This window comes from Stegodyphus dumicola, chromosome 10, assembly GCF_044657685.1.
Source record: "Stegodyphus dumicola isolate Sdum_Otavi_A_Nest chromosome 10, ASM4465768v1".
In the NCBI taxonomy this organism is placed as follows: domain Eukaryota; kingdom Metazoa; phylum Arthropoda; class Arachnida; order Araneae; family Eresidae; genus Stegodyphus; species Stegodyphus dumicola.
This window is the reverse complement of record NC_140777.1, coordinates 165968912-165994080: the sequence shown is the minus strand read 5'-3', so window position 1 is coordinate 165994080 and position 25169 is coordinate 165968912. Positions and strand designations below refer to the sequence as shown.

Here is a 25169-nt window from a genome sequence, read left to right as displayed (position 1 = left end):
TAGTGATCTGAGAATATTCATACTCTAATGGAAATCTATCATTCTCATCTTTAGCAGCATCCAGCCATATTGCTTTCTAGCATGCGTTGAGCATTGATTGTTTAATCTCAGTATATGGCAGTCCAACATGCTTAACACAATGTAAGATTGTAAATTTCTTCCAAGCCATCCATAAGTGTAAGAGATTCATCATTCTCCATTTTTTCTCAAATATACCCAAAGGTTTGTTTGATATACAATGTCATAAAAGTCGGAATTATTACTTGATTCAATGGCTGTAATAAGGAAGTTGTATTTTTTGGGTAAAAAGACAATTTCTATTTTTTGTGTTGTAAATCTTGAAGATGAATAGTCGCATTTTCAATTAAAAGAAGAGTCTTAAAAGGCAATCCCTTTTTACTTAAATAATTTTTGACATCTGGGACAAATATGTTTAGAAACCATTCATTGAACGTTATGGAAGTGACCTATGCTTCGAGATTGTAACATGAATCTTTGGCATTCGGTAGCATTACTAGATGAAGAGTCTGTGCTAGCAGCTAGATGAATATGCGTTTAGACTAACATGGGAACAATGGTTATACCTAAAAAGGGAGAAAATATATATTATAAATAATTCTGCATGAATTAAATGTTTTAAATTAGCTATATTGTGAATTTTTATTTAACTGAATTATATTCAAAAGTTAAAAAAATTAATCTATTGCTTTGTTATTAATATTATTAATCTGTTTCTTAATGTCTTAGTTTATTCATCAGTAGGAGACCAAATAACTTTAAAACATAATTATCTTGTATTTTTTCGAATGGCCATAGGCTAGTAAATGTGTTAAAGTAAAATAACATAAAAATTGCATTTCAAGACTATTGGCCCATTTGGGCTAATAAATTCATCTCTAATTTCTATGATGCTAACTATTTTCTTGATCCATTGAGTATTTCTGTAAGAAAAGAGTATGTATTAATATTATTATAATTCATATTGTAGTTTTTACAATTGCTGAACAGTATTCTTTACAAATTCTTCTGTTTAAACGAATTATAATATAATACTGTGTAATTTAGGCCAGGCAGGATGTTAGACTCCCTGTCGTTTCAAAACCTGGTGGCGTAGGAGGTGATGTGAGGATCCAGAGGAGACACCACCGATGTCCCCTCGAGTTGGGACTGAGACACAAAATGTGCCTCCAAGGAGCGACCTGGGTAAAATTAATACTTTATTTTAACTTTTTCTTTTTGTACTTTTCATGAACAGCTTTCTTTTATAAGCTAAACGTTTGGAATAGTAATTTTTCCATCTTTTCTCAATAACAAACTCTTTTTAGAAAAGGCCTGGTTAATTTCAAATTGCGTTAATAGGGAATCTTTCATAAACTAGCAACAAGCATTCCAGAATTCCTTTGTTATTAAATTAATTTTGTCCCTTGTGCTGAGAAAGGACTATGATTTGACACAAGATGCTTCCTAACTGCATAAATAAGACATTTTTCTTAAATCCTTTATGAAAGTCTTTTTCTATTGAGTTGAATTGAATTTATGAATTTTTGTGGAATTTTTGCATGCTAAAAACAGACTTTTTTGTTTTACATGATGCTAAATTTGACTTTTGAGTGCCATTTTTTTTAATACAGTTGCAAAATGTATTGCAACTGTATTCAGGGACTACTGTAGTTCTCTAGGAAAAACGATTTGACGATTTAAATGAGCATCTGAGATGCTGCAATTTCTTCTTGGTCTATGATATCTAAAATAAATAAAATAACAGCATTGGAAATTTTTGCAGATTTTATGTCCTTCTAGGAAAGTGAATTTTTATATTATACTGATATATGACATGCTTTTATAAGATGGTAATGTTCTTTTCCATGTAAAGTCATTAAAAATGGGGATCTAAAATATTTTTTGTTTTATGGAAGAATTACTTTTTCCAATATCTACAATTAAAATAATTTCGCAGATTATTTTTCTTTGACTGAAACATGTTTACTACGGGTTGAGAAGTGAATAGAGTGTTTATATCAAACATTTAACTGTATAGAAGTTTGAAAGTGATTTCAAATATCAATACTGCTTATATTTCCTTTCAAAGAAAAACCTTTAGCTGTCCCCATTAAATTTTAAAATATTTGCCAGAAACAAGAATACTGCTTGCACTGATTAAGAAAAAGCAGAGCTTTTTGCCAACTCTCTCAAAAATCAGTTCAAGCCAAACGTTTTTCCAGCTAACAACCCTCTGGATCAAGAAATTACGAACTTCATGACTGATGGGATTTCCTCCCCAAAGAATATCACACTTTACCTCTCCACCTGAAGACCTCATGCAGCTCATTAAGCTAGATAAATTAATTACTAATATATTTCCACATATTTGCTTTAATTCCCACATCTAATGATGAACTTGCAAATCAGTCATTTGCCTGATCCATATGGCAAGCCGCCACTGCCTGTCACTTACGATATCTGATAAGAAAAATCAAACATTTATTTAAGAAATTAAAATTTTGTATTATTTCATGTTTCCATTAAAGTAGGGGTTTTCAACGTTTCACGCCTGAGAGCCACATGGATAAATTCATAAAGATCCGCGGGCCACGTGTCTGACAAAAAAATAGTGTAGTCTGAAAATGTATAAAAAAGGGAGCTTTGTTTTGTAAGACTATAACTCATTCTAGCCAAAGATATAGTGTTACAGATTTGCATATATATATATATATATATGACTTTTTGGAACCAAAACATCAAATGGAAATTGAATTAAAACGTTTTGGAACTTTTTTTTAACTATGAAAAAAAAAGCGTAAAGATGATTGTACGGAACGATGTTACAAAATGCATTTACAATAAAAAAAGAAAACAAATTACATTACTGGCGGGATATGGTAGATACTTTAGTTTTAAAGTAAAATTTGACGTTGTTTTTGCTTGATTAGAGCTTCAATATCCGGTTTAATCTGTCTTGCTGAGTTTCCTCCAAATGTCTGTTTGTCAGCCGTGTTCTTGTTTTCGATTTTAGGATTTTAATTTTACTACAGAGCTGTTCACATATGTAGGTACTGCCAAAGAAAGAAGACAAGAAGTGTGTATGTTTACGAATTCCCTGGATACTTGTCTTCGGTCACGTACTTCGAATAAAAATTAATTAGTGTAGGATTTTCAAGAAACTTGTGTTTTACTGCAGTCACACTCTAAATCTATAAATTCTAATTGAAGTTCAGGTGAAACACTTGCAACGTCTACTGAAAATGGTAAGGAGAACAATCTAATTTCATTTTTACGAAAATCACAAAATCTGCTTTTGAATTGAAATTTGAAATGCATTGTACATAATTATTTGTATTCCACGCTGTAGAGTTCTTTGCACACTCCACCAATTTTAGAAAAGTGAGTGGGATTCTTATTTAACTATTGACTTTCCCAGAGGATTAATTTTGTATTAAAAGCTTTTTACAATATAACAAAGATTATGAACAAGTAGATCTTTTAATTAAGACGCAATAAAACGTCGAACAAATATAGTAGACGATACTTTTACCCTGTTTGAAGGTAATAAAGATGATTTAAATAAAGTTCTTTCAACAATAAATTCCATTGATCCTGCTATTCAATTCACTTTTGAACTTGAGACTTGAAAATCTCTTCCGTTTCTCGACACTCTAATCACGCAAAACACATCCATCTTCAGTACTACGGTTTACTGAAGCCTTCCACCTCACTTCAAATCATGTCATCCGACTAAACAAAAGTTAGCTTCATTTTATTCCTATGTTTTCCGGGCTCTTCAAGTTTGCTCCTCCAAACTATCCTTTGATGAAGAACTAAATTATTTAAAAGTGATAGCTATTGACAGGGGCTTTTCACCTAACATTATTAATGAAGCAGTTAAAAACTTCTCATCTCAAGACACAAAAAAGCCCACTCTTGTTTTAGGAGATTATAAAAATTCCGTTGCCATTCCCTTCTTTCCATCAATTGTCTATAAGGTTGCACGTATTTTGCAGAAAATTGACTTTCGGGTCATTTATTCTCCGATCAATAAAATTCCGAGTTCTTTACTCAAGGACCCCATTCCGGATATGAATTCCTGGGGTATTTATAGGATTCCTTGCCAGTTTGGTTTAAATTACATCGCCCAAACTAAGAGAGCCTTAAAATTTCGCGTTAAAGAACATGAGGCATATGTTAGGAAAAAGGAAACACAGAAGTCTTCTGTTGCCCAACATTGTTGGTATGAAAATCACAATTTAGATGTTTCTGCTGCCAAAATTATTCAAAAAGCATCTTCCATTGGTGAACTGGATTTTCTAGAGGCATTTCACATTAAAAAAATCTTTCTGTTCTAGTTAATGACCCTGATTCCAATCCACTTGCCTTCAGCCTTTAAAGAAATTATGTTTTAGTTCTGGTTTCTTCAACAGATGGCGCCAGTAGCTTGTTTCTTGTCCTGGCTTTTCTTGACTTATATTGTCATTATATCTTATCTCGTTCATTTGCTCTTTTGCAGCTGAATATGATGGTTCGGTAAAACCATCGAAACTAGTCCTGCGATATTTGAAAATATAACGCTGATTTTCGTTGTTTGACTTCTAAATTAATATAGGTAGATCTTTTCCCTGTAAGCGGTAGTTCATATCATTGAGATGACCTGCAATGTCTGCAAGAAATGCAAAGTCTCTCAACCATATCTCATCACTGAACTCGTGAATAGAGTTTCCTTTAGATTCCATGAATTGTTGAATTTCGCTCTTCAAACAAAACAGACGCTGAAGCATCTTTCTTCAAGAGTGGACAAGATCAAACAAGAGTGGCCTCAACCAAGGTACTTCCACATAATACACAACATCACCATATTCAGCTTCCAAATCAATCAAGAACTGTTCAAATTACCTGTGATTAAGTCCTCTAGACCGAATGAAATTAACCACTTTTACAACAACACTCATCACATTGTTCAAAGTTTGAGAATAACTTCTTGCACAAATTTTCTTGAAGAATGATGCAGTGGAAAATCATCATAGTATTATTTCCACTAGCCTTCATATGAGATATGAGTAATGTTCTTAATTTCATTTTGTCTCCAGTCATAGATGTAGCACCATCCGTGGTTATAGCAGATATATTACCGAAGTCAACATTACATTTATCCAAAGTTTGTGTCAGACTGGAATATAAATCCATTCCTCGTATTGTACTTTTAAGTGCAACAACTCTGGCTTATTCCTCTACTATTGTGAAGTCTCTATCAACGCAACGAATAAAAATGGTTACTTGTGCAATATCTAAATTGTTGCATCTGTCGATTCATCTATCGCTACAGAATAAGACTCAAATTTTTTGCATTTACATTTTAATTTTCTGAATATATCTCTTGCGAGATCCTATATGCGCTTGGCTACTGTCACACCAGACAAGCTAATATTCGATATGACTCGAAAGCCAAAGTACATCAACTGCACTCTGAAGACATTCTTTTGAAATTCTCCATAAGAAAATGGTTTTCCACCCTTAGCAATTTTTCTGCTATTACGTAACTAACACGAACACTATTTTCATATTCTTTATTTGCTGTGGTGAAGAAAGACTGCTGAAAATTTAGTTTTGATTTTAATTCACTCACCTTATCACTTCGAAAATGACCTTCCAGTGCAGAATGTGTCTCACTGTGCTTAGTATCATATCTCTTAATGTTGTATTCCTTCATCACAGATACACTGCCGTTGCAAATAAGGCAAACTGCCTAAAATTCGTCATTTTCAGAAAATTTTACCTCAAATAATATGAGGCATGTCAATAAAATGTTTTAAATATCAAGAATAGGAGGGATTTTTTTTTACGAGAAAAAGCTGACAAGGCAAGTTTTCTTGAAATCAAAAATTCTTCAATGTTTCTTCAAATTCAAATGTGGGGCCACTAAAACACCTTCAGCGGGCTACGGGTTGAAGAACCCTACATTAAAGTAATAGCAGCAACATCGAGTTAATTTGCTGACTTGTTTGACATTTTATACATAAAACATTATAATAAATTCAGCGGCAATGATTAGACCCCATAAAATTTGAGTTACTTTCGAAGTTTGAGAAAATAATGAATTAATGTTCATTTCGATTGAAGTGGTTGCCATTTGTATGAGGTTTATTATGCTGAAAGCCAGCTTTGAACTGCGACCGCAATGGTTAAGTGTGGAGCCATATTTCTGTGACCCTTCACATGCGCATCGCGATTGCACTAATACCTGCTCTACTATTTCTTTGGTTATTTTAACTTTCATCTGGAATCTCTCCGCTTAGTTTTGTACAATAACTTATAGGAATAACTATTCATGCTCGATTCAAAACTGTTCGATAATTTTCTAAAATGTTTCAAAATTTATCTTTGTATGTCTGAAAACGGACGACATTCGCATTTTCAGACTTGTCTTTAACAGAGACGATTTCAACGAGGAATATCTTCTATACTTCAAAATCTCCTTATAAGTTGGCTGTGATTCGTATAATATATATGCGTTCCGATGCAAAACACAACGAAAGACCATATTAGTCTATGAAAGTCAATATTACGTAAAATGAAATAAAAAAATTACAGTATTCAGCGTTAGTAACAATTATTATGTCACTGGAAACTGCATATGTGTGCCGACAATAAAATAATCACCAGTATATGAGGCGAATGAAGAAATATGGTGAAGTGAAAAGTGGAAAAAAGGTTAAAAGCAGTAAGAAAAAAATTCAAAGGTTTCAGATTTTAAATTAATTAAAAATTTAATTGCGTTAAATTACTTTTTTAACGTTTTCCTTATTTTTTAAATATCATGTTCTTTGTATTCAAACCATGAAACTCAGTTCAACAGCAATATCACAAAATAATTTTTAAATGAGTATATCTTTAGAAATTCCGATACAGAGTCTCGTGCCCTGGAGATAAAAATGTTTTTCTTTTGCACAGTGTTGCCACTACTTGCTTCAAATCGTTTAGTGTTTTGGTCAATAACACGTTGAAGTGTTTCTGAACAAGAAATTGATAATAAAACAAATTTCAAATTCAAACTAGGGCTTCCACATGCCCATATTCTATGGAAGATTATGTTATTCCAAATTTCAATGGCTTTAGGTTACGCTATTTTACAGTGCGAGGAATATACATACATTTATGCAGATTCTTCACTATTTAATTTCTTTAAATATAATATAGGGCGATAATATTGGGTGGGAACAATTTGAAAAGTGATTCGCCGTTTATAGTTTTTAACGCCAAATGCCCATGTACTTTAAGTTTACATTTCTCAGCTTTAAAATAATACTTTTATTCTATTTGGGTCTTTCAAGATGACGTATTTATCTGTTTTGGAAAATTTCAAGATGCAACATTATTTGACACATCTTTTCAAATCAAGAAAGTATCTCTGCCCTGAATGCTGTTGATGTGTAGTTGTGAAGAATATCCAGTTGCGTTGATAATATTGTATGATACTTCAGTATTCCTTTCTGCAATGGCAATGAAATTCAAGTACTTATTTAACGTTCAAAATTGCATTTCTTGTCAATTTTTTGTCAGCAGTGTATTATACAAGCAAATAAATATTTACTTAATTATATGTAGTTGAAGAAAGTCTGTCGAAGAGAAACCTTTATTTACAATGTATTGATTATACATTACGGTTGCAAGTAATGAGGTTTTCTATTCGTTCAATTTATATCTTTAAGACAAAAATATACCCACTGGCAAAATGATTTGTGTAACATAATATGTATATTATTTGATTACGACAAAGCATGCATGGGTTGTCTGCCTAAGGGGAAATGTCTTCTTGGAAGGAGTTTTAAGGGAAACTAGCTAGTATATTCCTTAAACAGTAGACAAATCATGAAAACGCCGATGCAATCAGCCCGTCTGTCTAGAATCGAGCTCAGGTCGAAGTACCAGTGTTCAGCATCATTATTGCACGGCTGCTCATAGGTCAATGTAGCTGGATAACACAACAACTCTGTTTTCACACCATCTATATATATAAAGAAGAAAATTTGTGCGTTTCTCACCAAACTTTCTACAATTGTTTTCTGGGTCTTGCAAAGGTCGACCACCACTTTTTTCCAAAATGAAGTAGCTAAAATCAGAGATATTAATTAAAAACTTGGGAAAATGATAATTTTCGCCCTAATATTTCCGAGTGGCAACCCTCTCGCAATCAAATCCTAGAGATTATTAATAAAAAATTTCTAAGTTTGACAATGAAATAAAAATAGAATTGCCAAACATTAAATACATTATTCCCGATTCCAAAAATCCGTGGTAAGCCATTTCGACTGGTCCCATCTTCTTTCGAATTTAATCAGCTGACATACTAATTAGAAACTCTGAAAGCGCTGATTTTCGCACACATTTTTCCGAGTGGCAACAGTCTCGAGCTTTGGAGATAAAAATGCTTTATTTCGAAGTGTTGCTACCGCTCGCTTTCAAATCATGGAGTTTTTTAATAAAAATTTGTAAGTTTTACAAAATCTATACATATAAAGAAGAATGTATGTTTGTTTGTTCATGTTATTAATTTCTGATGAATAAAGGTCAAGATTTTGCCACATTTAATCAACTAAAATTAATTATAGGTGAAATATTGAATGGAAATTAAGCTTTTAGGACCATTTGATAAGAAAAACAAAAATCATTCAAAACTGCGTGCCATTGTTGCTGATATAATGAAACAGAATTAGCTTATTTTTCTATCGAAAATTTTTATGTGGGTTCCATATCGCATCAGACTGAAAAATGTATGAATGTGAATTGTACTTTTTTTTTATCGTTTTTAGAGAAGGATTATAGCGGTATTACAGATCTGTGCTGTTAGATGCATTGCTCTCAATCCAACTTGTACTTCCGCTAGTCTCAAAATAAATTTGCAAGTTTTATTCTTTTGAAACTAGTTGAATTTTATCTGCAATCCACGTTTACATGGAAACTTTGAAAGAGAAATTAAAGGGCCTGTTTTATACCTTGATGCTGATATAAGGATACTGCACATAGCAGGTAATTCTCAGTAATCTGAAATACTTCCACAATGGATCTTTGAGAATTTTCCTAATTAAATACCAAAGGACCAACGATATAAATTTCCAAGCACCTACTATCTTAAATATCGTTTCATTCCACGCGCTTTACCAGCTCATATCAAGTGAGATGTAATTAGTACTTTGACACATACGTGATTATACTGAGTTTCTGCTGTTGAGTTCTAGAGCCAAGTGAACCTGAATAAGAGTTAGGGGGGGAAATGCTTAATGTTGTAACAATTCTGAGGAAACATTTATGTGGAACAAAATTTAAAAGAGTATAAACAAACATGACACTCAGAGAGCAACTCTAAATTATTATTAGGTCCCAGGCAAAATTTCTGTATATGGAACATGAGTCGTTTTCTTAGAAATGTTTCTACTGTTGGCTTTTTCGGAGGGAAGGAGAGTTTCGAGTTACTTGAGGGTTTTGGTTAGTTAAACGAGACAGTCCGAATTTCAATGTGCTACCTGTTATTAAATGATTTAGCTTAAAGAGCTATTTTGAGCTGTGATTTACATGATTATTGGATGAATGCTTAAACTTTCTAAAAAATCTTTTTAGTATCATAATTATAATACCTGAGACATGTTGTTCTGTATAAAGGAAAAACGGTGACAGATATCAGCGATAGAAAACTAACAGCAAAGTGATTTGTTGAGGCACTTGTGTTGAAAGCGACCTCTGTTATTTATAAAAAGAATGATTATCCTATCTTAACGTTGAGCTTCTATTCAGAAAACTATGAGATTTCTTTTCTACCTTATTTTCTATTACGTAATATCAGATATTTAGAAGAGATCTGTTTGGCAAAATATACTTTAACAAAAAAAAAATTTCTTCCATCAATCTCAATAGTGGCTTCTTTGGACCTTGCACGAAAGAGACTGAGTGGGCCGGACTTGTGTTCTTCACATCTCGGAAGAATATCATGTGATGTACCAACAATTTACGTTGTGTGGTATTAGCGTTTCATAATACAGCCAAACCCCAAAACACACGCCAAAATAATAGTAATACATATTTATCTTGTGAGTAAAATTGAGAAGACTTGGACTGTTGATGCTTTAAAAATGAATTAGGTATAAAAGATTAGGCATTAAAAATTGTTTGCTGTATTATTTTATAATTATTTATCTAGTTATTCGAATTTTTCAGTTTTTAGCATTTGAAATCATTTGTATACTTTGTTTCAGAAATTTCTTGCAAATATTTCTGAAGAAGTAAGGATTCTGAAACTGAATTAATTTCATGTAACGGTTATATTAAAAAACGAAAGATGATAAGAAGCAATACTTTTTTAGTTTAATTAATTAACTGCTGGAAAACACAAACTGCAATCATTATTCCAGCTCCAATAAAAGTAAAATATAATTATCAAAATAAAATATTCTAGCAACGATAATAACGATAAGTCATATAAATAATTAAATATATAACTTCAACTCTTTGAACAAGATTTGTATCTGTGATTGTAATCTTATCCAAAGATTTGTAATTTTTGAATAAGATGTAAATTTTCAGAGGCCGGACTCATGTTAATTTTTAATGGTAATCAAAGTAATGTGAAAGTGGACTAAAAGGCAATAAAATTTTAAAATATCTCCCAAATCTGTATACAGGAGGACTGGACTGGTTCTGTTAATTGGCAAGAAAACTTGATCATGCTTTTATTGTCGCAGATAATTTAAATATAATTCTAAAAAAGCTTTCCTTCCATGCAAATGTTATTTCTTGCTTGGTGTTATTTATAACAAAAGTGCTTTTATTGGGTTACAAACTTTTCCATTTGTGCATTGTTTTGTTGTTAACATATGATATATGCACACCTTTCTTCTTGCTTGTTTATACTATAGATATAGCGCAACTTTTATAAATTATGACAGCAAATATTGTAAGAATGTAAAATAATAAAAGAAGTGTTATTTCAGCCCCCTCAAAAAAGGAAAATGCATACTTAGCAATATTTTACCCTTTATTAAACTTTACAACTCAGTACATCATACATAATTAGAATAATCATCGTACATAATTAGAACAGTCTTTGAGTTGTAAGCGTCTTATTAATAATGGAGGTAAACCCAGTTGAAAGGCATCTCTTTCTACATTCTGAAGTCTTTTCTTGATACTAATGTAACACAAGTTTTCCAGCGTATGACACTGCTTGGATTTATCATTTATATATATAAGCATCTTAATGCTTTCTTCATTTCCAGAGATTATCAAATTATTTCTCCAATTCTGTGTGCATAATTTAGCACCAGCAATTATAAGTAAATCCACAAATCTCTGGCTACCTCTTCTACATGCATAGAACAATGGGGTAAAACCATACTCATCACGCCTGTCGATTTCAGCTCCAGAAATGAGCAATTTTCGCACTAAAATTTCTTGTTTTTCGATAACTGCCAAGTGAAGAACAGTACTACCCAACCTAGTGGCATTAACGTCACATCCCCGTTCTATGAAGAGCGTAAATAAATCTGCATATGAATATTTTTCACTACCTGAATTTATTTCGTCGAAAGCAGATCTGAATACAACAAACATCAATAATGTTGTTCCGATATCATCGGTGAGGTGAATCTGAAAAAAGAAAAAGTTTAGAACTTTGTAAAAGGGAAAATATTTTAATAATAAAAAAATTACAAAAGCATACAAAAATAATTGATAAACAATAAAGTCATAAAAATGTCTATTTTTCATCTGAAGAAAATCCACAGCTGTCAACAATGAAATCTCAAAAACTGGAGATTTTTGTAACGTGATTGAAAACCAGTACAAAACCCTAAATATGAGCAATCTCTATGCAAGATATACAGAAAAATGTGGTTGAATATTTCCCCAACTGAATTAAATAAAAAAACAAATGCATGTCCAGTAATTAACAATATGGATACAAAGCATTATTAGAAATTCCTTTTCGTCAAGAAAATAATGCATTTATTTATTAAAACACAGAATTTTTCTAACAAAACACCTAATAGTTGTAACATTTTTTACCCTTAAAAGAAATTTCACTGCTAAAAATGCAGCTGTGAAATGAATTGCTTAATTTCTAACTTAATTTGGACCTCACCATCGTTACTGAGATTTTCCAGGTACTTTTTTTTTTCCCCTCGATTTTGTACTAAAATTGGAGGAAATTGTATATGTCTCAAATGAAGAATTTCAAAGTAAAGAAAAATGAAGTTAAAGAATGAGAGGGGCGTTCTAAAATACAATTTTGAAAAATAAAAATGATAATATAAAATTAAATTCAGTAGGTAGGCAAGCATATAATAAAAAAAAGACATGTAAATTTTATTATTATCCTCAGTATTGTAACATGAATGGCATTTCACATCAAGAACAAAATATTTTAACACTAGTATATGTGTCTGTCACAGCTCTGTTATTATATGATACATGCAAACAGTTAGAACTGGATAAACCATTTAGCAAAATAAGCATATTTTTAGGGCAACAAGGAAATGGTCATTAGGAACAAAACGTCGTTAAAAACTCGAGGAAAGGATGTACTTTTAAAGGAAAGGATGCAGTAAAACTGGCATAAAAAAAAATTTATGCCAGTTTTACTGTGGATTGAACCAAGACCAAGAAAGAAGAAATGGGGGGGGGAGAAGTAAATGTATATGAGGCTTAGTCTAAATCTGGGTCTACATATTTTATATATACAGTATGTATATATAAAATAATAATAATCTTCATAATATGCACATGGAAATGTAAATTTTAAAATTTAGTTTAATTAAATATTTATTTTATAAGGCAAATGGATAATTTTAAGAAAAAAATTGAAAATTATTTTGAGTTTTCTTTTTCTGTGTGACAAGTGAAATATCTGTTAAGAATCTATGATAATTATTTAGGAAGATCAAATTAGATTCAACATTTCAAACCTAACAATTTTTATTTCATCTTCACCTCCAAACTACACACGTGCACCATCGCGCGCGTTCGACGACTGACTCTCTCCTTGAGAATCTTGGGATAGAATTTTGTGGTCTGTAATTATATGCTGCCATCTCTCAGCTGTTCTGGGGTTAAATTGGTATGATATTTTTTTAGACTTTTTCAAATAAGATAAACCACAACAAGAGTATCCCCCCAGTGAACAAGCGAAGTGAGAGAACGACAGTATTTACACATACATAGCATAAACAAAAGGGAATTGGGATGCTGGGTTGTGTCAGTTGCTGAAATCACTTACATACATGAAATTAAATAAAAGTAGAAAACAAAATAAAGTAATACAGGTTAAATCTAATTGACATGAATAAATGAAAATAAAGGTTTTTCAGTTCTGAAATTTGTAGAGAATAATTGTGATATGATGAACATTGAAAATCGAGTAACTCAAGAGTAATTATGATCAAGTTAACCAATTTCTGTGATGAGTCTCTTGCTAAATTTCACAATTCATCCAGATTTTGTGGTTTTGGAATTGTTGACAGAGTTTCCAGTAGTATTTCCTGGGATTTTAGGTTCATGCTCGTGAGGAATTTGTTGTATTTCATCATTATATATGAATGCAGGTTTCACTCTGTCTAGGGAAACATTGCTTTGCCTGACATTTATGGATATTTTTATAACTTTGTCGCTTCGACTTATGACTTTGTGGGGACCTGTATATGGTTGAGTGAGCGGTGGTGTTATTTTGTCCACACGAAGGAAAACATGTGTACACTTTTGCAATTCTGGGTGCACAAAGATTCTTGTTTGGTGATTTTGGTTGGGAAATGGCTTTAACTGCTGCATTTGTGCCTGGAGTTTCTGCACATACTCATAAGATGGAGTTGTATTTTGGGCACTTTGGGAAAATAAATCTGCTGGAAGTCTTAGTGAAGTTCCATACACAAGATCAGCACTTGATGCTTGTATGTCTGTTTTAACAGCAGCTCGAATGCCAAGGAGAACTGTTGGTAATGATTCAGTCCATCTTGGATTTTCATGGGCTTTTAAAGAATTTTTCAAGACTCTGTGAAAACGTTCTACTAAGCCATTTGCTTGGGGATGAAAGGCTGTAGTACGAATTCTTCTTGTTCCCATAATTTGTGTGAGCTCACTGAACAGAGGTGACTCAAACTGGCGACCCTGATCTGTGGTGATGGTAGATGGGCATCCAAAGCGGGATATCCATCCTTCGAACAAGGCTCTGCATGCTGTTGCTGCTGTCATATCAGCGATGGGTATCACTTCAGGCCATCTGGTGAACCTGTCGATGATGGTGAGGCAGTACATTTTGCCCTCTGGAGGAGGCAAGGGTCCGATTAAATCCACATGCAGATGAGAAAATCGTGCGTCTGGTGTAGCAAATGTACCCAGAGGTGTTTTTGTGTGTTTGTGAACTTTGGATCGCTGGCATGCATCACAACTTTTTACCCAGTCTTTAATATTCTTTTTCATATTGGGCCAAACATAGCGAGCAGAAATTAATTTGCAAGATCCTGTTGTTCCTGGATGCGAGAGGTTCTGAAAATGGTCAAACACTATTTTACGAAAAGATGCTGGCACAATAGGTCTTGGAATTCCGGTTGATACATCACAGATGAGTTCTGTTGCTGACACTGGGCTGGGCATGGACTTTATTTCTAGTGAATGATTGCTGTTTTGCAGATTTTGTAAATCATCAGCTTTCTGAGCGTGACTAAAGGCTTCAAAATCAAGAAATGAGGAATTTGAGATGTTGTTTATCTCAATTCTGGATAATGCATCTGCAACGCTATTATTAACACCACTGGTATGACGAATGTCAGTGCTAAACTGAGAAATGAAATCAAGTCGACGCCATTGGCGCGGACTGCACTTCTCTGAATTTTGCTTAAAGGCGTAGATAAGAGGCTTTTGATCAGTGAAAATGATAAAGTTCCGACCTTCGAGCATGTGCCGGAATCTCTTCACCGCAGTGTAAATGGCCAATAGTTCTCGATCATAGGTGGAGAATTTTTGTTGACTGTTGGTGAGCTTAACAGAGAAGAATGCAATCGGTTCCCAGTTGGTTGTGTTGAGTTGCATCAAGGAACCATCAACTGCCAGGTCACTGGCATCAACCCAAACACTAAGTTTGGCTCCTGGAATTGGGTGACGAAGAAGAGTTGCGGTAGCTAGTGAATTTTTGGCATCTGTAAATGCCTGTTCGCTAGCCTCAGACCATTGAAGTGTTTCTTTGGGATCGTTTTGTTTAGGTTTTCTGCTCTTTTTATTATTTTTGATACCTTCTGAAAATTTATTTAAGGGTGCTAATATGTGTGCTGCTCTAGGAACGAAACGTCTATAGAAATTGAATAGACCTAAGAAGCGTCTTAATTGAATTATGGTAGTAGGTTTAGGAAAATTCAAAATACAGTCTACTCTATCTTTCAGGGGTTCTGTTCCTTCTTCAGATACTTTGACACCTAAGAAATTTATTGAGGAAACACCAAAAACACACTTAGAAGGTTTAAGGCTAAGGCCATAATTTTGCAATCTTTCAAAAAGTATTCTTAGATGCGAGATATGCTCTTCCTCAGATTTAGATGCTACTAATATATCGTCTACGAATGCATAAACAAATTTTAAATCTCGAGTAACTTCATCGATGAATCTTTGGAATGTGGCTGCAGCGTTACATAGGCCAAATTGCATGCGACAGCTTTCAAATAAGCCGAAGGGGGTGATTATAGCACTTTTGTGGATATCATCAGGATGTATAGGGATTTGATGATAGGCTTTAATTAAATCAAGGTACGAGAAAATTTTGCAGCCATGTAGTTCAGAAGTAAAATCTAAGATATTAGGAATGTTATAATTATCTTTTATTGTTTGTGCATTGAGGGCTCTGTAATCTCCTACAGGACGCCATTCCGTGCTGTCCTTTTTAGGGACCATATGCAAAGGTGATGCGTAGTTACTTTTTGAAGGACGAATGTGGCCTAATTCTATCATATTTTGGAATTCTTCTTTGGCGATTCGTAGGCGGTCTGGGGCAAGACGTCGTGCTTTAGCAGTGACGGGAAGTCCTGTGGTTTGGATGTGATGCACTACTGTGTGCTTAATTTCTTGGTCAGCACGGGGTGGTTTTGTGATTTCTGGAAATTCTAATAATAATTTATGGTATATACTGTCGCCAGATACTGTCTTTATTGAATGTATTGCACTAACTCGTAAACTGCATTTAGAGCCAAGATTAGTGTTACCGTCGATTAATCTTTTTGTGTGGAGGTTAGGCATCAAGTTGAAATTATACAAAAAATCTGCACCAATAATAGGGGTTGAAACACTGCCGACAAGAAAGGTCCATCTGAATATGCGTCTTAAACCTAAGTCTAAGGAGAGATTTTGGCTAGTGTAGACGGAAATTGGTGTAGTGTTTGCTGCTGAAAGGGTCATTTCGATGCGATTTCGCCTTTGCAATGCTGTTGCTGGAATTATAGATACGTCAGAACCCGTGTCGATGAGGAAGTTGACATTTGTGCGCGCATCTCTAACAAAAAGGCGACGAGAATTGGAGGGCAAGGCTGTAGTCGCCGCTATGCCTCGCCTGGGCCGTTTTTTGAAAATTTACAGGGCGGGGTACACTTTATAGCTCTCTCACCAAATTTAAGGTGGTACCAACAGGTATCAAACTTGTTTTTATTTTGAGAGGGGCTGCGTTCTCTTTAGCCGCGATATTTATTCTGACTACGAGTGCGGCGACGATCACGCGAGATATTATCGATTCTTACGTGCAATTTTTTTATCTCTGCGAGTAAACGTTCTTCAATGGAATCTGAAATATTAGCAGAACAAATATTTGTGGCACTTACCGCTACAGGAGATGGTGATACATCGATGACACGATCCGCAACTTCCGCAGCTTTATCCAAGGTTAAAGGCGTGTTCGCTGCGAGTATCGACCTGTACGAAACTCGGGATATGTTGTAAAAACAGTTAGCATTAGTTCATCGGAAATGCTGTATGACTCAGCGCGTCGTCGCATTATGCGTAAGAGTTCACTTGGCCGGCGATCTCCCAACTGTTCGCCGCCGAGGAGTTTTTTCATTTCTTGATGCGTCGATTCTCCGCACCGCTTGATTAGCTCAGTTTTAATGTGATTGTAAGGATCCGTGGAGTTGGGGGCTTTGATTACATGTCTCACAATTGATGCGGCTTCGGCGGGCAGGTGCGAAACAATGTAATTATACTTCGTGCGAGACTCCGATATCGCTTTCGGTGTTCCCAATTCAAATGTTGCTTCGCACATAGTGAACCATAGTGAAGGATCGGCGAAGTTGTACACAGGTATCTTTACTGCTCCGATTATTGCTGTTCCTTCAGTCATTTCCAGTCACGTGGCTAAGTCCCAAGTAATATGTAAAAAAAAGAGAATTTTTTTTTTTCCGTGCAAATATTAGTTTAAAACAATAACGCTTGGTTGCTGCAAGGCCGGGTCACCATTGTTAAGAATCTATGATAATTATTTAGGAAGATCAAATTAGATTCAACATTTCAAACTTAACAATTTTTATTTCATCTTCACCTCCAAACTACACACGTGCACCATCGCGCGCGTTCGACGACTGACTCTCTCCTTGAGAATCTTGGGATAGAATTTTGTGGTCTGTAATCATGTGCTGCCATCTCTCGGCTGTTCTGGGGTGAAATTGGTATGATATTTTTTTAGACTTTTCCAAATAAGATAAACCACAACATATCTAAAAGAAGTTACTTCATCCTTATACCAAGCATTTTAGGCCACTTTCTGTGGCACATGTTTGCATGATTCCTGAGTTTTGCAGAATTACATAGTTGTTGTAAAGAAAATAAACAAATCATTTAAAAAACAGTGCAATGAATGCAGTAATGTATGAATGGCAACATGTCTTTTGACCAGGTCTGGCACTAGTAGGAATTTATTCACTCAGTGGCTAAATATATTATGCAAATCAGATCATATTCACACTACATACCTAGGAAAGGAAAAAAGTTAATTCCCTTCCAGTCCTACTATTATTTTTTGTAATAAAATATTATAATTGTGTAACCAGTTTTTCATAAATTTCAGATTCACATGCTTCACTAAACCATCTAAAAGACCGAGACAAAATTATTGTCATTCAAAATACAGACAAAATTATGTTTAAACTCTCCCCCCCCCCCAATTCACCAGAACTAATACTAAGTTCTGATTTCTTTGCAACAGAACGCTTTTAATTCTGTGTAGGAAATCTTTGCCTTTCTTTTAAAACACTGACAAAATTTATAAAAAAATACCTTTCTGTCAAATTTTTTAAGTCTGGTTTAACCCTTTGCGACACGCATATTTAAAATATATTTTAATCTTTAAAAAAATGCCTTAGAATAAGTCAGATGGACTTACTTAAGTGCCTTTAAGGCTTGAAAAAAATTCTGCGCTTTTATTTTTTACGGTGGAAGGTGGGATACCATTTGTCCCACCATGCAACTAGCACATGTCTTATAGCATATTGGTGTATAGCAGGGAAAAAAAATTATATGTGGAATGAATAAACAAAATAAAGCGTGCATTCTAAAATATTCATAATAAACACACTAAAATGCATTTTGTACTTATTGCATATATGCATGACTTGTAAAATTTTGCATATGCACATTTTGCATGTAGTATATATTTAATATTTTTAAATTTTAGGAACAAAAGAAAATATTTTCTTGAATATTATTTTAAGATTAAAATTTGATACTCGTACATATGATACTAAATAAAATATTAAAATTGGCACTTGATTCAAAAACATTTATATATGACTAAAATTGAAAAAAAAAGTCACTTTCATGAAACTTTGAAAAACATGTTATTTCATTCTTTTGTAAGCATAGAGGCACTTCACATGTTTCACACATGCAAAATGTTCGTCGTTATTCTTTCGATATGCTGCAATATGCACATCTTCTCCTGCTCGTTCTCTTTGGCGTTTTACTTACATTTTTTAGTGTCTTTTCTGGTTGTACGAACGGGTTTTTAGTTTTATTTGAACTGGGGATTTCAGTTTTCTTTTCAGCTCTTTCTTGCCTGCAAGTGCCATTAGACCTTCTGTAACTGAGAGAAGAAAACCTTTCATTGTTTTTACATCATGATCAGGTTCGCGAACAAACTTGAATAAATGTGTTTACTATACTCGCATCTAAAAAGTAAAAAAAAAAAAAAAAAAAAAAGTCATGTGCCACCATTTCTTGCTTTTGCGGTCTATTTCATATAGTCCTTTCAGTTGATCAATCAGTCGACATATCCCATATTCTTATTGTATGAAATAATGCTGTTTGGGCACAGTACTTTTTTTTTTTTTTTTTTTTTTGTCTTTCCATCTCGTTCCTTTCTATTAATTTCTTTCATTTCAGTTGCCTTTTCCAGGCAAGACAGGATGGAAACGGATCTTTTATCCTTCCATTTTATGCAATAAATTGAATCATCGCTAACTGAAAAGTCTATATATCCTCTTGACATAAATTTGTGGGTAGATACTTCCGATTCATATTTACAGTGCCACATGCATAGATGCATCTGTGTCTTTAAAAAGCGAAACAAATTATGACTACTTCCCTTTCTTCTTCAGCAATAACTTCAACCTCAGTTATTCTCTCCTGGATTTCAATTTCATCTGAATCAGAAACTGACATCTGAAGCATTTGAGTCGCAATCAGATGGCAATTCAGCAAAAAGATCCAAAGCTTCCTGAGTTGTTAATTTTTTCCTAGACATTTTAGCACATCAGAGCATACAACGGATGTAAAAGCGCGCGCAATCACGAAAAAAGTAGATGCAAAAAAGAAAAGAAAAAATAATCGTGAGTGCTGCCATCTATTGAGCGGAAATTCAAGTGTGTGGTGGGACAAATTTTAACCCACTTATTTCAACTGCAAAATTAATGTTATAAAATATTGAATACAATTAAGATTTTTGAAAATAAAGTACTTTTGAATATTAAAAAGTATCATACATATCATAAACTGTATACCAAAATTTTTAAAATATTGAAAAATGCGAGATACAGGGATATCACTCTTGTGATCCTATTTTGAATATTTTTTGCTTATAAACTTAAGCCCTGGTATAGTAGTAACATCTACTGAGAAAAATAATAACTAAAATAGATAATTTTTAAAAGATTAGAAAATTTCTAACGGAAATTGCTAACTGAGAAAATAAATATTAATTAGGTGGGGCATATATTGACCCACCATGCCGCAAAGGGTTAAGTAATTTATTATGCATGAATTGCATTCTTATATAATTTTTTAATATTATAAAAGCTAATATAATATAGTACAGTCAAAAGTCGTTAATTCGGACACCCGTAATCCGGAATGATCTATAATCCGGACCTCAAAGCTACAAACTTTCTGCGCATGCGTCGTGTTGACGCATGCGCGTAAGACCTTTACGGCTGCGAATTTGCGTGTGCGCGTGCCCAAAATACGTTTACGAATGCGCGTTTAATGTATAACGGACGGGATAAGCTAAGCTAAAATTATCTAATTATCTATTTTAGTTAATGTTGCAGATTGCGTTGTTCCTTAATCTTCGAATTGGAGCAATTTTATAAAAGTAAGCTTGAACTTTCGATTATGTCAAACATAATTTCTGATATATATTTACTAATATGTAAAGGATATACAAAGGGAAAGTATCTTTCGGAGTCCATTAAACAAAAAGTGGAATTGCTGCAAAAAATGGATAAAGGATAAAGGATTTGTTTATCTAACCATTCCGAAATCTGTTTATCAATTTCACGCTGCTCTGCGTGTGTGGGGGGGGGGGAACGTGGCATATCCTTTGGATAAAGGCATATCCTTCTTTTATCTAAACTTTAACGTTTGTTTACCTAAACTTTGTTTATCTTTAACGCCGCGGAGCGCAATGAATTGGAAGTTGATCTGTCAACACTATCCTTATCTTAAGGGCAGATGTTTTTATTTTATTTGGCTCATAATTGCTTACTAAATGTGGTATTTCCTCTCGATGTACTCCGGCTTTGATATGATTTAAATCAAATGCCTCGTCATTATAATTCGCTTCCAATAGCGAAGAAAGTGACAGAGGTTATTGAAAACGAAAAAATTTCGATTGACAAATTAGTCGGTATTCTCGACACAGCAATTATAGGACTTGAACAGCGGAACTTTGTAACTGAACAAGAAATTATGTCTGTTTATGGAATTAAAGAGAATGTATTATCACATAAAAAACGAAGCAACTTAAACAACTTACACTGAAAGAAATATTTAATAAAGTAAACAAATAAATATTAAGCTTTTTTTTTTTTGTAAATTTTGATACCCTTTAGATCATAATTGTTCTTTATTTCGTAAATTACGGTTTCATATTTTTAATTTTATAATTTCTGCATGCCATTTTACCAGATTTAAACTGATGATCTATAATCCGGAAAAATCGATAATCCGGAATCGCTGAAGTCCCGACGAGTCCGGATTAACGACTTTTGACTGTAATATGCAAGACTGTCTGAGTTTTACTCCAGTAAAGTATTCATCTGAGAATTTATTACAAATTTTATGAAGGTTGATGATATATTTTTATTTCAAATATTTTATTTCACTTTTTTAAACATGAAGTGGAACAAAAATTTCATATTATTCATGACATTATTAAGCTACCTTCTCTATGGTTTTGCTGACCTCAGAGTATTGAGCTAATACTTTAATTCGAAAGCCTCTTATACTATTCAGTCACTTATAAATTACTCCTTTTATCCTTAATTAATTTAAATTTTAAATGTTGGCATGTCTTTTGTGTAAAGCTTAAACTGTAATTATATAATTTCAACATTTTAGGCATTTTAAATTTGTGTGTGCATTAAAACAGTTGTCAAAGCACACTGTTATAATTCTTGACACTATATTTAAATACAATTCATCATAGAAAATTTTTTAAAGAAAAAGTTTATTGTGTTAAGGCTATTGAAAATCTATACAATAATTTTTTAGTAAAAATCTTTTCCTTTATGCATATAATTTCTAAGTAAATATTTTTGTTTTAAAAAATCGTCATGTTTAAAAAATTATTAAATAGATGCAAAGTAGTTTATGAAAAGTCAGTTATTAGGTTATTAGAGGAAGAAAATTTGCGTGGCACAATATATAGAAATGTGTAAATCTTTTCTGGGGAAATTTTAATCAATTTAATAATATCAATGTTTGTTGAAAAAAAAAAATGTCATTTTATTATGAGGAGTGGAAATAATAAAATTGTATGCTTTAATTTGTGCATTTTCTTATTTTTATGTGCAGTATGTACTAATTCTGTAAAATATAAAATCATGACTGCACTTAGTTGAAACATGACTGTTTAAGGAAATCGGTTGTTTTATAAAAATTTGTGAATTTAACAGATTTTATTGTTTGAAATAATTAGCGAAATTATTGTATTATGAAGATGCATAAATACAATTTTTGAATGAAATTTTAACATGCATTTGTATTATATTTATATAAAAAAACAAATTTACTTTTTATTGAGATAATTATGTCCATCTTTATTTTTTGTGTATCTCTTACAACTAAAAATATTTTATCAGAAATGCTAACTTTCCATAAAAGTTCTATTTTATTAGAACTGAGTATTTTTTTAATTGTTTTTTCTTTATATATTGATGAGCCAAACTACATTTGCATGCAAAAATATTTTGTTTTATGTATTTTAATACATTTTTCTCATTTTATTGAACATTTGTAATTTAGAATAAATTATACACAGTTCTTGGCTATGTTGACCCATTCTGGCATAATCTGTTATAACTTTCATCATGTTAGGTTATATTTCTGTGTATTTGTTTTACACATTAACTCAGTATATTCTGCTTAATTCTGCAGTTTCATCTTATGTTATATTTTGATGATAAAATCTAAGCATTTTGCTTTTAAATGATCCTCTATGCACTTGAAATGTTATTCATATTTTTGAATAAATTTGCTACCATTTGTGAAAAACATTTTTTCGCTTATGCATCTCCAGTAGGTGGGGGGAGGGCACTGAATAGGGCACACTGCTCATTCCCTCACATATATGCATTAGACACTCATCAGCTGAGCTGTAATACACAAGTTTGGACCGCAAGGAGAAAAAAAAAAACTTTTATGCTCAGCCAGAAATGAGAGATATTACTGGTGCATTAAAATTAAGTCACCAATTCTTGTCTCTCTTTGACTTTTTTTTTCTGATGTTAGAAATCATCAACCTCACAGGACTGCCAGCTCCAGCAGTTTACTAATTATGACTGAATTTGCTACTTCAACATCGTCTGGAAAACTGGATGAGAGTTATTGAGCACCAACACTGTGTGATATGATTTTAAAGCTTCTCTTTTCAAAAGAGATCTTTTGTAAATCAAAAATGAACTTCTTAACCACAGTAAAATCTGTTGCCTTCATCATGCATTCTTTCTTGACTGCATCAATTCCGACATGAGAGCTTTCAACATTTCTATGAACTCTTTTTGTTGCCTAGGGCAGATGGATTTATTGGATACAGCGTCCCACCTCCCGTGGAAAAGAAATGTTGTCTGCTTCCCGTAATGTGCCTGCGACCTCAAGTCATGTGGAAAGAAATCTGTTTTCGGCAAAAATAATATCGATGCCCCCATTCCTCTGCAGTGTCACCTTTATATGTTCCCAAAGAAGGTGAGACTCTACAAAATCGTAAATGTTTAGGAGAATGTTCCTGAATGTTCCATGACTGGCACAGCAGAGAACGGGCTGTCAGTGCCTTTCGGTGCAAAAGAACAACTTCCACTTAAGGTTGTCGTATGTGGCTTAATCAGTGGATGAAAACTCTGACTCCACCAGAAGCAAAATACAGATCAGGGAAGCAAACAACCAGCAGCTGTTTCAGGTGTCAGCACTTTGGGCATATGCAAACTGGATGTCCTAACCATTCTGGATGTCTTTACTGCTTATCATGTACCTGCAAGTTCCCAGGAGATGCAAAATACCTGCATAAAATGTAACTCATACAAATTTGGTGACTTTTACAAAATGTCCTTTCCATCACAGCCATAGCTGGGAAAATTCCAGCTTCAACTGAAAGCCTAGAGTTTTGGACTTTATCGAAACGACTCCCGAAAATCGAGGCAAACTTTGTCGAACAATTTGAAAATAAGGAATTTGACCAAAATTTCGGTTTTAAGGTCCTCCACGATTTAGGACTTTCTGTGCCAAATTTTAGAGACTGTAAAATTGTGTTCACTTATGTTTGGCGAATTGTTTCGAGAAAAAACTGTAAAGGTGTCGACAATTTCCATAATAATGATTCGCCTGGACAGTTCCTGAGCAAACAGGCAAGAAGTGCCTATCTGTATTGATTTTTCATACCCCCCCCCAACAGAGGAATCAAATCAGGTACATTTTACTGCCAGACTCCGTAAGAAACACTCTGAATGTCTGCGAAGTATCACTGCAGCTGTGATCTGTGAAGTATCACAGATCTGTGCTGTTAGATGCATTGCTCTCAATCCAACTTGTACTTCCGCTAGTCTCAAAATAAATTTGCAAGTTTTATTCTTTTGAATCTAGTTGAATTTTATCTGCAATCCACGTTTACATGGAAACTTTGAAAGAGAAATTAAAGGGCCTGTTTTATACCTTGATGCAGATATAAGGATACTGCACATAGCAGGTAATTCTCAGTAATCTGAAATACTTCCACAATGGATCTTTGAGAATTTTCCTAATTAAATACCAAAGGACCAACGATATAAATTTCCAAGCACCTACTATCTTAAATATCGTTTCATTCCACGCGCTTTACCAGCTCATATCAAGTGAGATGTAATTAGTACTTTGACACATACGTGATTATACTGAGTTTCTGCTGTTGAGTTCTAGAGCCAAGTGAACCTGAATAAGAGTTAGGGGGGGAAATGCTTAATGTTGTAACAATTCTGAGGAAACATTTATGTGGAACAAAATTTAAAAGAGTATAAACAAACATGACACTCAGAGAGCAACTCTAAATTATTATTAGGTTCCAGGCAAAATTTCTGTATATGGAACATGAGTCGTTTTCTTAGAAATGTTTCTACTGTTGGCTTTTTCGGAGGGAAGGAGAGTTTCGAGTTACTTGAGGGTTTTGGTTAGTTAAACGAGACAGTCCGAATTTCAATGTGCTACCTGTT

General features: G+C 33.5%; 1 protein-coding gene and 1 long non-coding RNA gene across 10 annotated transcripts in view; one reads left to right on the top strand and one right to left on the bottom strand.

The window, feature by feature from the left end:
- LOC146995185 (uncharacterized) overlaps positions 1-25169 on the top strand; it is a 428660-nt gene that overhangs the window by 324567 nt on the left and 78924 nt on the right. For 8 of the 9 annotated variants that reach the window (XM_085825830.1, XM_085825823.1, XM_085825822.1 and 5 more), the window contains one exon: positions 1066-1203. In XM_085825830.1, the coding sequence (XP_085681956.1) occupies positions 1066-1203 (138 nt within the window). Of the gene's footprint in view, positions 1-1065; positions 1204-7319; positions 7593-25169 lie in introns of those variants that run through there. The other variant, XM_085825829.1, reaches the window with a different exon arrangement.
- Positions 10161-17641, bottom strand: LOC146995188 (uncharacterized). The gene is made up of 2 exons (XR_015043628.1): positions 16827-17641; positions 10161-11625 (listed from the first exon to the last, which is right to left on the bottom strand). It is a non-coding gene; the product is annotated as an uncharacterized LOC146995188 (long non-coding RNA).